The sequence below is a fragment of the Pimephales promelas genome, chromosome 11 (genome assembly GCF_988280905.1).
Source record: "Pimephales promelas chromosome 11, fPimPro1.hap1.1, whole genome shotgun sequence".
In the NCBI taxonomy this organism is placed as follows: Eukaryota; Metazoa; Chordata; class Actinopteri; order Cypriniformes; family Leuciscidae; genus Pimephales; species Pimephales promelas.
In genome coordinates this window covers 36,530,642-36,543,380 of record NC_142779.1, presented here as the reverse complement: position 1 = coordinate 36,543,380, position 12,739 = coordinate 36,530,642, and the positions used below count along the sequence as shown (strand labels likewise).

Sequence of the window (12,739 nt, the reverse complement as noted above, 5' to 3'; positions counted from 1 at the left end):
ACAACTACAAATACTCATCCTATACTAGTTTTGCAATTCGTAATCACACTGAAAGGTTAAGCGTGACGTAGGACGAAGAACAGACCCAGACTCTGTCGACACTTTGAACCTTTGTTTTCAGGTTAGCTATATAATGGAATTTTGTTAATTCCATTCCCAAAATTAGCCAGTAATCTTGCAAAAATGCCAAAGTTAGCTAACTTATTTTAAGAAAGGCACACACAAAAACAACACGTATACCCCTGTAGCCCCGCCTTCTAAATGAAAGAGCCAATCGCCAATTGGTAAAGTTATTGCATCACTGCAGCTTGAATACTTCCCCATTCAAAGAAATTCAATTCTAAGAGGTGTTTCAAAGATGGCCGCCGAGTAAAATGACGTGCCTGCGTTTGGTCATGCAGACGAGGCTAATTAATATGTACGTGTGTGTGGCAGAAACCTGCTGGCCAACCCGTTCAACTGCGACTGCCACCTGTCCTGGCTGAGCGTCTGGCTGAGGAGCCGTAAGATCGTGACGGGGAACCCTCGCTGCCAGCGGCCCGCCTTCCTCAAAGAGATCCCCCTGCAGGACGTCGCTCTTCCAGACTTCCAATGCGGAGACGGTGGGATCGACAGTCAAAACAACATTCATTCAGACACCGTCAACATTGCTCACATCATCACAGTTTATTCGCTAAAGCTATAAATATGAGCAGAGCTCAGAGTTATCAGATTTTGTCCGTCCTTCTGTTGGACACACATGAATTATGTTGAATATCTGTCAACTGTTTACCAGTTACCAGTTTAGCTCAAGCAGTGACCAAGCAATGCTTCATGTTGTTCAGTGTGTGTGTAAAAATAGCATTAGCAATTTAAGGTTCTTGCCCACTGGGTCCGAAATTTTCATATGCGTTTTTCGTATTCGTGATTCGTCAAACACCATTCAAACTGCTTGCTACAGATGCAAAAAATGCAGACAATTTAACCCTGATAAATGTCAGCAAAACACGGTCAGGTCAAAGTGTCCGAATAATATTTGGTGTCAAATTTTTATACATTTTACACTGTATGAAGAATATTTGGGTATAATATGTCACAGTTTGCATAAATAAATTGACTATAGTGTCCTGATCACACACTAGTAAAAATATCAAATATCATATCTGGCGTCTGAATAATAGTTGGTTTGACACTTATTCAGCGAGCTGCATGTGTGTATGCCCAGTGTTGTGCAAGTGCTAACACTAATGTCTCCTCAGATCGCGAGGAGGCGAGCTGCTCCCCGCCGGCCCAGTGTCCCAGCGAGTGCTCCTGTCAGGAGGCGGTGGTGCGCTGCAGCAACAAACACCTGCACCTCCTGCCCAAAGGCATTCCTCGCAACGTCACCGAGCTGTGAGTCTCAAATAGCTATTAGCTGTGTGTCCTGATCAGGGTTTGGAATTAACTTTTTCAATCACCGGCCAATTTGGCAATTTACCGGCCATCCAGAACTTCTACAGATCAATACAGGACAAAGAACATCAAAAAAGTAGGACGTTAGAAAATAACAATGCCTTTTAATCTTCGCCATTGCTTCAATGCAAATGAAGAAGCGTGCCGTTGTTTGTTGTGTAGTGATGTGTGTGTTCAAGTAAGCCAGATCTGTGCAGTATACTGTATTTAATATATCAGGATGACTCAGTGTTTGCACTTAATCTGTGCAGATTTGTCGTACTCGAACTTCCCCAACAAATTGAGTAAACATAATAAGTAACGGCAAACTGGTTCATGATTTGAAAGTGTAACCCGCCACAGCTGATCTTTATCCGCATATGGCGAATGTTAATCTCAAACCCTCGTCCTAACCATAGGCTGTAAAAAAATATGGACATAGTGTGTGACATCACCTGAGTGCTTCTGAAGAGCATTTCTGAAGGTCAAAGTGGCCGGAGCGGGCTGTCGCCATCTTGGCAGCGTCACTCCCGGATAAACGAAAATGTGCAGCATGGCGGATTACCAGTGGTAGTGGCAAGGGGACTACGTCCCTCCTTCAGGGAATGGTGGGATGCATACGCAGCCAGGACGTTCCCTTTCAGTCAGGAACATCAGACGTAGTCGCCTGAATGGGGAGAAGAAAAAAGCCAGTGCCTAGAAAAAAGCCTCTAGATCCCCCCACAATTTAAGGTGGGAAGGGACAGGGCTTAGGCCAGGGCAGTCACTACTGTTCTACAGGACCACTGGGAAAGCATTCCCTGCTCAAGGAAGGAAGGGACGCTGCAGAAGCCACATCCTGCCTGAAGGGAGGTAACATGTGAAGAATACACATATGAACTAGGTGAATGACCAGGCAGTACAATATATGGATGGGAACGAACCGGGCTTACAGTGAAACTGGCTTCTTGTGAAGGGAGCCCATGGGAAGCAGCGGTTCTACTAAGGTGTCACCCAGCCCTCAACTCTAGAATATCTGTCAGCGAAGCACTCTGTGTCAACGCCTAAGCGGGAGCACACACTCATTTAAGAGGAGCTCACCACTATGTGGACATGTGCATCTCGGGAATTTCACCGAGATGAAGGCAGCCACATTTTCAGTTGGCCAACCTCACTAGACTTCCATCAATGCTGATTTCCTTAACAGAAAAGAGCTGTTTTGAGGTCCTAAGGCTTGCGTTCTGTGTGTGTGTGTGTGTAATGAGTGTGTTTTCGAGTGGGAGTGACACACATCAGAGCGTGAAAACCTGTCATTACTCCCGCTCTCACTGACCGTAGTCCAGGTGTTGCTCTCAGACCGTCATTAACCTCCAGCTCCAGCTGCTCAGAGTCTCACTCTCACACACACACACATTTAAATTCTTTATTTGAATTAAAAGATAAGCATATATCATGGCATAATCCAAATTTGACAAAAAGCTGTACAACAGTAGCCAATGTCTCAGTCCATTATGCACATTTAAGGGTAAAGGTGGCACCTACGCCTCCATATGTAGAGGCTACCAATTACTGCTGATACAGAGCAATATCTTGTCAGTGTTTTGGCCTTGTTCTTATATAGTCCGCAAATCTACAAGCCTCTTACACACAACTTGTGCACATGGCCTAAACTACCAAAAATTAGGGGAATGACTTTACAAGAATAGCCAAAGTTATTGAAGACATTGTACAATGGTTGATATTTCATCAGTTTTGAAGCATAGCAGATGTCCGTGTAAACATAAAGAGCAACCAGTTTCTAATATTGTAACAGCTTTGGTGTGTTCATTAATTTCAACAATGTCAGGTGTATTTGGAAAGTGATTTTTGCCAGTTTGTCTCGTGCACTGTTCGTGCGCTTTAATTGTAAATCTGTGGATGTCATCTTGCATGGCTGTGTTTTTCAGAACTGTGTGTGACACGTTTTGGTCCGCACTGAGCAGGCAGGCCAGTTGTCCTTGTAGGCGTAGGCCTGTCCAGTGCTGTATCATTCACAAATGGAAGTGATCGATTATTGTCCTTCTGATATTTTGAGTGTCAAGGAGTTGAATGTTGTCGCCAGTTACAATGGTCCCCTATGCCGTAATGGTTGAATCCGTGACAATGATCTTATTGACTTCCATTGAATCTGTGACAATGTTCTTATTGACACACACACTCATGCACGCACACACACACTCTCACATACACACAGCTTTTTTGTAATTATGTTCTTTGAATGTAATTCCTGCAGGTACCTGGATGGAAACCAATTCAGCGCAGTGCCAAAGGAGCTGTCCAACTACAAAAACCTGCAGCTAGTGTATGTCTCTCTCTCTCTCTCTCATTATAAGATAATATTATCATATACGCTGTCGTCATTTATCAGCTGGTTTGATGATCTTTCGTTTCAGAGACCTGAGTAACAACAAAATCAGCTCCTTGACCAACTCTTCGTTCTCCAACATGAGTCAGCTCACGACCCTGTACGTCAAAATCATTACTGTCATGATCATTACTGTCACGATCATTACTGTCATGCTCATTACTGTCACGCTCATTACTGTCACGCTCATTACTGTCACGCTCATTACTGTCACGATCATCAATTACTGTCACGCTCATTACTGTCACAATCATTAATTACTGTCACAATCATTACTGTCACGATCATTAATTACTGTCACGCTCATTACTGTCATGTTCATTACTGTCACGATCATTAATTACTGTCACAATCATTACAGTCACGATCATAACTTTCACGCTCATTATTGTCATGTTCATTACTGCCACGATCATTACTGTCACAATCATTACTGTCACGATCATTAATTACTGTCACGCTCATTACTGTCATGTTCATTACTGTCACGATCATTAATTACTGTCACAATCATTACAGTCACGATCATAACTTTCACGCTCATTATTGTCATGTTCATTACTGCCACGATCATTACTGTCACAATCATTACTGTCATGATCATTACTGTCACGCTCATTGCTGTCATGATCATAACTGTCACTCTCATTACTGTCACAATCATTACTGTCACGCTCATTACTGTCACAATCATAACTGTCATGCCCATTACTGTCACGATCATTACTGTTACGCTCATTACTGTCATGCTCATTACTGTCACGCTCATTACCGTCACGCTCATTACTGTCATGCTCATTACTGTCACGCTCATTACTGTCACAATCATTAATTACTGTCACAATCATTACTGTCACGATCATTAATTACTGTCACGCTCATTACTGTCATGATCATAACTGTCACACTCATTAATTACTGTCACAATAATTACTGTCACGCTCATTACTGTCACAATCATTACTGTCACGCTCATTACTGTCTCTCATGCTTATTACTGTCACGATCATTAATGTCACGCTAATTACTGTCACGCTCATTACTGTCACAATCATGATCAGTACTGTCATGCTGAGTCTCATCTATGAAAGGGAAATCTCACTAGAGGATGTTTGTGCTTTTGTCCTGCAGGATCCTGAGCTATAACGCTCTCCGCTGTATCCCGACTCTCGCCTTCAGGGGTCTCCGTTCTCTCCGCCTGCTGTACGTATCTCTATTACTAACTCTACAGACACTTTACATGGCTTCCAACCCTCACCTACAGCTCTAGTGTCAGTCACTCTAACCTCTCAAGCGGATCGTGACGCAGCAGTTACCGTCCTAAACCCACTGAACACAGAACAACTGGAACTGAATTGAGCTGAATAACGACACTGTTGTCTTCTGTTTTATAGCTGAATCAAATGTATTCAAAACTGATGCATTTTGTAACATTAACAGTGTTATTGAACTAAACTGAATCAACATTGAACTGAATTGAATCAACATTGAACTGAATTGAACCAACTTTCAACTAAATTGAATCCACTTTGAACTGAATTGAACCAAATTTGTACTGATCTGAATCCAAATTGAACTGAATCGAATCAACATTGAACTGAATTTAATCAACTTTGAACTGAATTTAAAAAAATTTGAACTAAACTGAATCAACATTGAACTGAATTGAATCAACACTGATCTGACTCAAAGTGAATAACGACACTATTGTTTCACTATTGTAACCTGTTTTTAAAGTTAACTAAATTGAATCAACTTTGAACGGAATTGAAGCAAATTTGAACTGAACTTAATCTACATTGAATGCAGTTGAATCAACACTTATCTGACTCAAAGTGAAAAACGACTCTATTGTCTTATGTTTTTTAGTTGAATATATATATTTTTTTCAAAACTGATGATTTTGTAACATTAACACTTTTATTGAACTGAACTGAATCAACATTGAACGGACCTAAATCAAATTTGAACTGAATTGAATCAACTTTGAATAGAATTTAATCTACATTGAACTGACTTTTTTTTTTTTTTTTTCGCACAAAAGTATTCTCGTCGCTTGATAAACTTATACTTGTCCACTGTAGTCACATTTTTTTACTGTAAATTTAACAGATTTATTTTTCCCAGTGCAGTGTAAGGTGTCTGATGCTTTCTGTCTCGTGTGTTTCTCAGGTCTCTGCACGGCAATGACATCTCAGAGCTGCCTGATGGCATCTTCAACGACGCTGCGTCACTGTCACACCTGTGAGTAAAGACACACACACACACACACACACACACACACACACACACACACACACACACACACTGCTTCATCTGATGGATCTGAGCACTGTAACACTGAGAGTATTGAACACACTGGCTTTAAAGTGAGCCGAAAACGAGCAGCACACCAAGTCCTTTACATATGCTTTGCCTTAAAGGGATAGTTCACCCTAAAATGAAAATTAGCCCATGATTTACTCATCCTCAAGCCGAATCAGAGTTATATTAAAAAAAATGTCCTGGCTCTTCCAAGCTTTATAATGGCAGTGAATGGCTGTTTTCTGCTTTTATGATGGATAGATGCACTTTTATGATGGATAGATGCACTTTTATGATGGACAGATGCACTTTTATGATGGATAGATGCACTTTTATCATGGATAGATGCACTTTTATGATGGATAGATGCACTTTTATGATGGACAGATGCACTTTTATGATGGACAGATGCACTTTTATGATAGATAGATGCACTTTTATGATGGACGGATGCACTTTTATGATGGATAGATGCACTTTTATGATAGACAGATGCACTTTTATGATGGACGGATGCACTTTTATCATGGATAGATGCACTTTTATGATAGACAGATGCACTTTTATGATGGACGGATGCACTTTTATCATGGATAGATGCACTTTTATGATGGATAGATGCACTTTTATGATGGACAGATGCACTTTTATGATGGACAGATGCACTTTTATTATGGATAGATGCACTTTTATGATGGACGGATGCACTTTTATGATGGATAGATGCACTTTTATGATGGATAGATGCACTTTTATGATGGACGGATGCACTTTTATCATGGATAGATGCACTTTTATGATGGACAGATGCACTTTTATGATGGACAGATGCACTTTTATGATGGATAGATGCACTTTTATGATGGACAGATGCACTTTTATGATAGACAGATGCACTTTTATGATGGATAGATGCACTTTTATCATGGATAGATGCACTTTTATCATGGATAGATGCGCTTTTATGATGGACAGATGCGCTTTTATGATGGATATGATTATGATTCAGGGTGAATAAATCATGGACTAATTTTCATTTTTGAGTGAACTATCCCTTTAAGCTGTAATTTAGAGCTGTGTAAACACACATCAGGGTTCGGTCCGCCTGTCTTTAGATCCATTAAACATCTTCACGTCTCTTGTGTGTGACTAGATAATGAGTGTAACCCTTCGTGTCCGTCGTCTTCCCGCACCTTTGCTGTTATAAAACAGCTCTTAAATCTTATAGAATGGAAAGCAATCAATACACACACACACGTCTCTGACACACATCACTTGAAGACTGGCGATAGGTGATATCTGATTGCTGGCAATGGTAAATAGCCTAGTAAGTTAGCCTAGCCAGCTGAAACTTAAATAACAGTTCTGTTGCTTTAAATACTATGAACTGTCACTAAAATAACAAATCAGATATATAAAATATAGTTCACCCCATAAAACCTGTACTAAAATCCATTTATCTTTGGATCACAAATTACGATTTTTTTTATATTATATTTAGTCACGATATTGATGACAGAATTTAGATTTTTTATTTTAATTTTTTGTGAACAGTCCCTTTAAATCTGTCACACAGCCTCTGTGGACATGTTTCTTTATTTAGAGGAGTTGAATAGAATTGAAACTCTTTGTCTGGCCATTGCAGCAGTTTATGGTCCGGCCCGCAGCGCCATCTAGCGGTGATGATTCAGTAATACACCCTCCAGGAAACTTGCATTCAGACATTTTTCTTTTTCATGGAAGACATGCTGGGGTTTATTAAAGATGTAATATTAATAAATGTAATATATGTAGTATATTAAATATATAATATAGCCAGTGAGACTGCTTGACCAATTACCAAAGAAGTGGAAATTATTTATACAAATAAGGTTTTCTTATCAAAATGTTGAAGTATAAAGCTAAAATGTTAAAGTATAAAGCCAAAGTATTACAGTAGATGCCAGTCCCTCCTCATTAGTTTGACTCTCTGATTGGTGGAATCATCTGTACAGCATCATGGGTAATGTAGTTTTCCCCACAAATCCTGCCATTAAATATGATTATTTAAAAAAAAACTAGCTAAAATGATGCGGATTGGCGACTTCCATCGATTAACAGCCTTGCGGCTCACAGTAGGGCTGGCTTTATATTATAGTATTATAAGTTATAGGTAAAAATCGAGTTCCATATGAAGAAAATGAACGTTGATGCAAATGCTGTGAAAGGCGGGTGACAGGGAACTGATGAAAATGACGAGAACAATGACAAGAGGGGTTGTGTACGTTCATACACTTTAAATACACGCTTTCAAAAGCATCTGATTGTGCACTGGGTTTGACTTGTGTGTGTGTGTGTGTGTGTGTCCTCAGGGCCATCGGTGCGAACCCCCTGTACTGCGACTGCCGCCTGCGCTGGCTCTCCGACTGGGTGAAGACCGGATATAAGGAGCCCGGGATCGCGCGCTGTATCGGGCCGCACGGCATGCTGGGAAAACTGCTGCTCACCACACCGGCCAAGAGGTTCGAGTGCCAAGGTGAGATGAGTGAAGGAGAGCGGGGATATCTCCCCATTATTGACATGTTTTCAATTAATTTTAGTTGTGGTTTTGCCCTTTTTTATAATTTTTTTCTAAATAGTTTTTATTCATTTTTATTTCATTTTCTTTAACCCACTCTTTATTTTAGTATATCAACTTAAAATGAAAAATTTCAGGTAGCATGTTTCTTTTCTGGCAATAATGTTTTTTTACTAAAAGTTTTGTCAGAACTTAAATTGAACAACAGATTATTTTGTCTAGTTTTACACCGCTCAGGAAAAAGAGTTTAGTAATTTACTATAGAATTTTGGCTAGGGTTAGGGTTAGTGTTTTATTTTATTTTTTTCCTTTTTACTATTTTTTTTTTTATTCTGAGGAATTAAATAGTAAAAAAAAAAACGATGGACTTCGAGAGTGCTGACTCCGAGCGCTCCTCCTATTATGATGAAGTGTGTGAGAAGTTACTGGAGGCGGTGATATGTGCAATGGCAAGATAGACCCTTTTTGAGGATCTCCATGACGTCAACGTGTTCATGAGGAAAACCTTATGTTTGCCGATAAAGAGACCACACAAGCACCAGCACCAGCCTGACCCCAGCCTGACCCCAGCCTGCTGGTCTATGGACACCATGGCAGTGTTGCGGTGTGGCTTTGTGCCCTCGACGTAACTTATTGGACTAACGTGTGTGTCCCTGTGTGGTTATATGATGATGATGATGCCCCAATCTGAAGAGGCTATCTCTGATGGGGATAATACCCCCAGCCCGAGCTGTGTAATCTTCATCTGACGGACACTGTGTGTTCAGCTGATGTCTCAGAGACCATTCTCAGTGCTAGGGGGTAAAAGTGCTGCCAGATTGGACTTCCTGTGTGTATGTGGCCGCTTTATCGGCTCGCCATGCCTTGTTTGACGGGGTTTGCTCGCCCGCTGAGGGAGAGACAGGAAGTAAACAGAGCGTTACTGACAGACTGGGAAGAGAGGAGCCGCAACAATGGAGAATATGACGAGAATAATCAACATTCAAGCAGGAAAACCTGTTCTAGTAGAGCCTGAAACACAGCAAGACTTAGTAAAAGTGTATAATATGACCTCTTTAACTCTTTCCCCGCCAGCGTTTTAAAAAAAAGTTGCCAGCCACCGCCAGGGTTTTTGACGATTTTCGCTAAATTTGAATGCCCCGCTGAATATTTTCTTCCATGAATATATGAAGATGATATATATAAAAATAAAGATCTGAGCCTCTACTTTTAGGCAAAAAAAACGTTTTTATTTTATCTTCATCTGTTCTTTTTTTATTGCCTCTTGAACAGAGGTAGGTTTTGTCAAAAACACAACATTTTGGACAAAAAACTGAGAAAAGGGTATTTTTATCAAACAAGTGCATTTAAAAGCAGAATACATTCAGATGTTGTTTCCTTCATATATAAAACTTTCCAAAATAAATTAAAAACATAAAATAAATGTAAAATATATCAAATTTCCCAGGATGTAAGGGAAATGTAACTTTTGCAATAAAACTTCTGCCTCTGCCTCTCTGTGTTCTACCTGTGAATAATGAATAATTGGAATTACAATAAACAGGCCTAGACACACACACACACACACATACACACAAATACATATTACAATGTGGTAAATGTGCACAAAGAGAGAAATAATTTGACAATTACACCTTCATATTTAGACAGCCACACATAAATGCCTGCACACACACATACATATTATAGTGTCATAATATTATACGATCTATCTGCGGCACGTCCATGGCTAGAACTTTCTGTGACAACATGTGCATCTCTCTCACTGACTACTTCGTCCCGATCAGATTCAGAATGATCAAATAAAGAGTGATCGGACTCCGAGTCCATTAACCTCCAGTACTTCAGCCATATACCTCTGCATTGTCTGTCTGATACATTCTCACTACTCCACTGTTTGAGACGATTGCAATCTGTTTCTCTGATCAAAGAGTTGCGCAATCATTCAGGACATGCGCGCGGGTCTTCCTTACCGTATACCACCTAAAACACGGATACCCGGAAAATTCCGTGTTTGGCGCAGATGCGTTTTTTCATTAAACACGGAAAATTCCGTGTTTGGCGGGGAAAGAGTTAAGTAAAAATCTTTGTGTTACATAATATTTGTCATTCACACCAGTGTTTGTTCTGAGACAGACCCCCTCTGATTCTCACTGTGCCTCTTTGAGAAATGGATGCAGGTGTTGTTGATATCTGTGTGTGTGCGCAGGTGAAGTGGACACTGCCATACTAGCGAAGTGTAACCCGTGCATGTCTAGCCCCTGCCTGAACCACGGCCGCTGCGAGGCGGATCCGGCGGACGGATACAGGTGCATCTGTCCTGAGGGGTTCAAGGTGAGACACACAACACGGGACCATGTGATCTCTGACAGGCGGACGTGAAGCGCTCATGCATTTGCTTTCACGTACAGGGCAAGAACTGTGAGACGGTGAGTAACGCTTGTGTCAGCGAGCCCTGTAAGAACGGAGGGACGTGCCACGTGTCCGGGGAAGAGGAGCAAGGCTATAGGTGAACTATCCGCATCGCCGTTTATTAGCCTTTCAAAATATGCATGCAACAATATATTATTTCTTGTACTAAATTCGTCGTATTTTCATTTGAAAACAATTGTGTACGTAGGCATTACAGCTAAATGAATTGTTCTGAAAATTGTATTGTCCGTAGCAGTAGTGTTCAATTCAACAATGGACTCAATTCCTCGACTTCATCAACCATTGATTTTACATCAAAACTGGGTCAGCAATTGAATACAAGATTGCAATTGCAAAATGTATTAAAAAAAAAAATTCCAACACTAAGCCTTTTAAAGTTTCCCTGTGGTGTAAATCTAGTGTTTAATGTTGTTTATGTGTGTATGTGGTGTATTTAATCCGCTTTAACACACACCGTGTGTGCGTTGATAAGTGGACAGCATTGCTGAGTATTTCCTCCTTAAAACTGCAGTGAACCAAAGACAGTCTCAAAAACACACGCTGGTGTTTCTGACGTCACAAACCACCTTGTAACCAATCAGATCAACGTGTGATCGACAACCAGTGGATCTCTGAGTGAGGCAGTGGAGGCGGGGCTCATTTGCATATTCATAGAACCACACATTCTAAATGAGGCAAGGGTGTCGAGTTACATTCAAGATATTTTAAGACATGAAGACATTTTCAAAGAAAAAAATGCTTTAATATTCAATCTTAGTGGTCAAATATAAGTTTTGAGATATACAATGATTGACTACAGGAGGACTTTAGATTTTAGCCTTTTAGCGTGACTTTCCGAATTGCTCCAATTTAACAATGCCATTACCGTGAAATGATGAGCAACCAATGTTTAACCAGTTGGGTAACACTTTATTTCAATAATCCAGTTTAGACATTCTACTAACTATAACTAACTAACTCTCAGTAGAGTATTAGTAGACTGTCTGCTTAATATCTGATAACTCTGAGACTTTCTACCTTCGCAACTACATGTCAACTTATTCAACTAACTCGAACCCTAAACCAAATAAGTATTTATAGCATTAATATAACATAAAAAAAAGATAAATCCGGCATGGAGGTATTTATAATTACAATCTACAGTTAATGAAAGTAGGATAATTCCCTGCATCCTTTCATTCACTCCACACTAGTGCACTCAATTGCTGTTGTCTATTTAGTGAGTGAACATGTGAGCGATTTCATGTGAGTGAGTCGATTATACTGTAGGGTTGAGCTCGACTGTAGGGCTCTTCACACTCGAGGAATTGACTCTTTTTCACCTCTTGCTTCTAAAATAAGCTGCAAAAGCATACTGTGATGTCTTATATTGAAATATGACGAGGAATTCTTAATGAAATTCATTCCAACGGTGCTTAGAAAGCTTGATCCCCATTTAAAACAATGCATCTGTGTTTCCTCAGCTGTTCATGTGCTGCAGGCTTTGAAGGTCCCGCGTGTGACACCGACACTGACGAGTGTAACGATAACGACTGTCAGAACGGAGCGACCTGCATAGACGGGATCAACAATTACACATGTTTATGTGCCCCTTTTTACACAGGTACATGTTAAGGCCCCAATATACTCACTGCGAAGGGGTACAAAGAAAG

The 12,739-nt window shown here is 40.4% G+C and overlaps 1 protein-coding gene across 3 annotated transcripts in view; it reads left to right on the top strand.

Moving 5' to 3' along the window:
* slit1a (slit homolog 1a (Drosophila)) overlaps positions 1 to 12,739 on the top strand; it is an 85,107-nt gene that overhangs the window by 61,178 nt on the left and 11,190 nt on the right. For all 3 annotated transcript variants that reach the window (XM_089117362.1, XM_089117361.1, XM_039690509.2), the window contains 10 exons: positions 436 to 602; positions 1,239 to 1,371; positions 3,662 to 3,730; positions 3,822 to 3,893; positions 4,925 to 4,996; positions 5,966 to 6,037; positions 8,449 to 8,612; positions 10,864 to 10,988; positions 11,066 to 11,163; positions 12,551 to 12,690. In XM_089117362.1, coding sequence (XP_088973488.1) covers positions 436 to 602; positions 1,239 to 1,371; positions 3,662 to 3,730; positions 3,822 to 3,893; positions 4,925 to 4,996; positions 5,966 to 6,037; positions 8,449 to 8,612; positions 10,864 to 10,988; positions 11,066 to 11,163; positions 12,551 to 12,690 — 1,112 coding nt within the window. The remainder of the gene's footprint in view (positions 1 to 435; positions 603 to 1,238; positions 1,372 to 3,661; positions 3,731 to 3,821; positions 3,894 to 4,924; positions 4,997 to 5,965; positions 6,038 to 8,448; positions 8,613 to 10,863; positions 10,989 to 11,065; positions 11,164 to 12,550; positions 12,691 to 12,739) is intronic.